The sequence below is a fragment of the Manacus vitellinus genome, unplaced genomic scaffold, assembly GCF_001715985.3.
Source record: "Manacus vitellinus isolate BGI_N305 unplaced genomic scaffold, ASM171598v3 scaffold_28_pilon, whole genome shotgun sequence".
NCBI lineage: Eukaryota > Metazoa > Chordata > Aves > Passeriformes > Pipridae > Manacus > Manacus vitellinus.
The window spans coordinates 9,623,182-9,624,022 of NW_021940122.1; the positions used below are offsets into that span (position 1 = coordinate 9,623,182).

The following is an 841-nucleotide window of genomic DNA, read 5'->3' on the forward strand; positions in this document are numbered from 1 at the left end:
CGACGCCAGCCCCTGCCTGATCTCATCCTACGTGCAGCTCTGGGAGCAGCCTCGGAAACTGGCCTGAAACAAAAGCACAGCCGGCGCGATGGGAGAGCAGCAGCCACCCCGCACGGGAAAGAAGAACCGGCCAAGAGATTAGCTTTGCATTCTGCTTCATCCTTCTCCAAGGCACATGCCAAGCCACAGCTATTTTGGGTCCAGAGGAAAGCCCCGGAGGAGTGTGGTGCTCCAGCACAGCTCTCTGCTGGGAAGGCCAGCTTGAGATCACTGGGGAGGGAAAGGGCCTGGGGGAGCCGGCTACCCTGCTGCAGGGCTTCCTGACATCTTCCGACATATCCAGAGAACACTGCTCTTCCCAGCAGCCTTTTTCAATCCAAACCTGCTCACTGCTGCATGCCCACCTTCCTCACCTACTTTCTGACTGCTCCTCCTTCCCCATTGTTTCCAGATTCTCTCCCCTCTAAAACACATCTCCTGGAGTCATGTTATTCCTCCCCTGCTTGGAAAGGTATTTCTAGTCCCTCATGCCGGGTTGATAGGATGGAAAAAGGCTCAACGAGCATCCCAAGAGGGTTCACAAACGAGGGGACAAGTGAGGAGACTCAGGCATAGACAAATGCTTTCAGGGGTTCTAATTTTTGCTTTGCAACCCCATCTCTCGCTGCCTGGAGCCCACGCTCCTGGAAAGTCTGGCGAGGGCTGTCTCCTTCCCTCCCTGTTTCTCCTGCACAGCGCCCACCGGGCAGAGCCCTACAGCCTCCCCGGCGATGGTTTCGGTCCCTCGGGGGATGCTGCTGGGACCCCTCGCTCCCGCCGCCCCTTCTCACCTGCGTTTGTA

At 57.6% G+C, this 841-nt stretch overlaps 1 protein-coding gene across 1 annotated transcript in view; it reads right to left on the reverse strand.

The window, feature by feature from the left end:
• The window catches only part of IFFO1 (intermediate filament family orphan 1), a 9,570-nt gene extending 9,128 nt beyond the window's left edge, over window positions 1-442 (reverse strand). The window contains exon 1 of the mRNA XM_029960642.1: window positions 414-442. Within this exon, the coding sequence (XP_029816502.1) occupies window positions 414-442 (29 nt within the window). The remainder of the gene's footprint in view (window positions 1-413) is intronic.
• Between the last annotated feature and the right edge of the window lie 399 nt (window positions 443-841).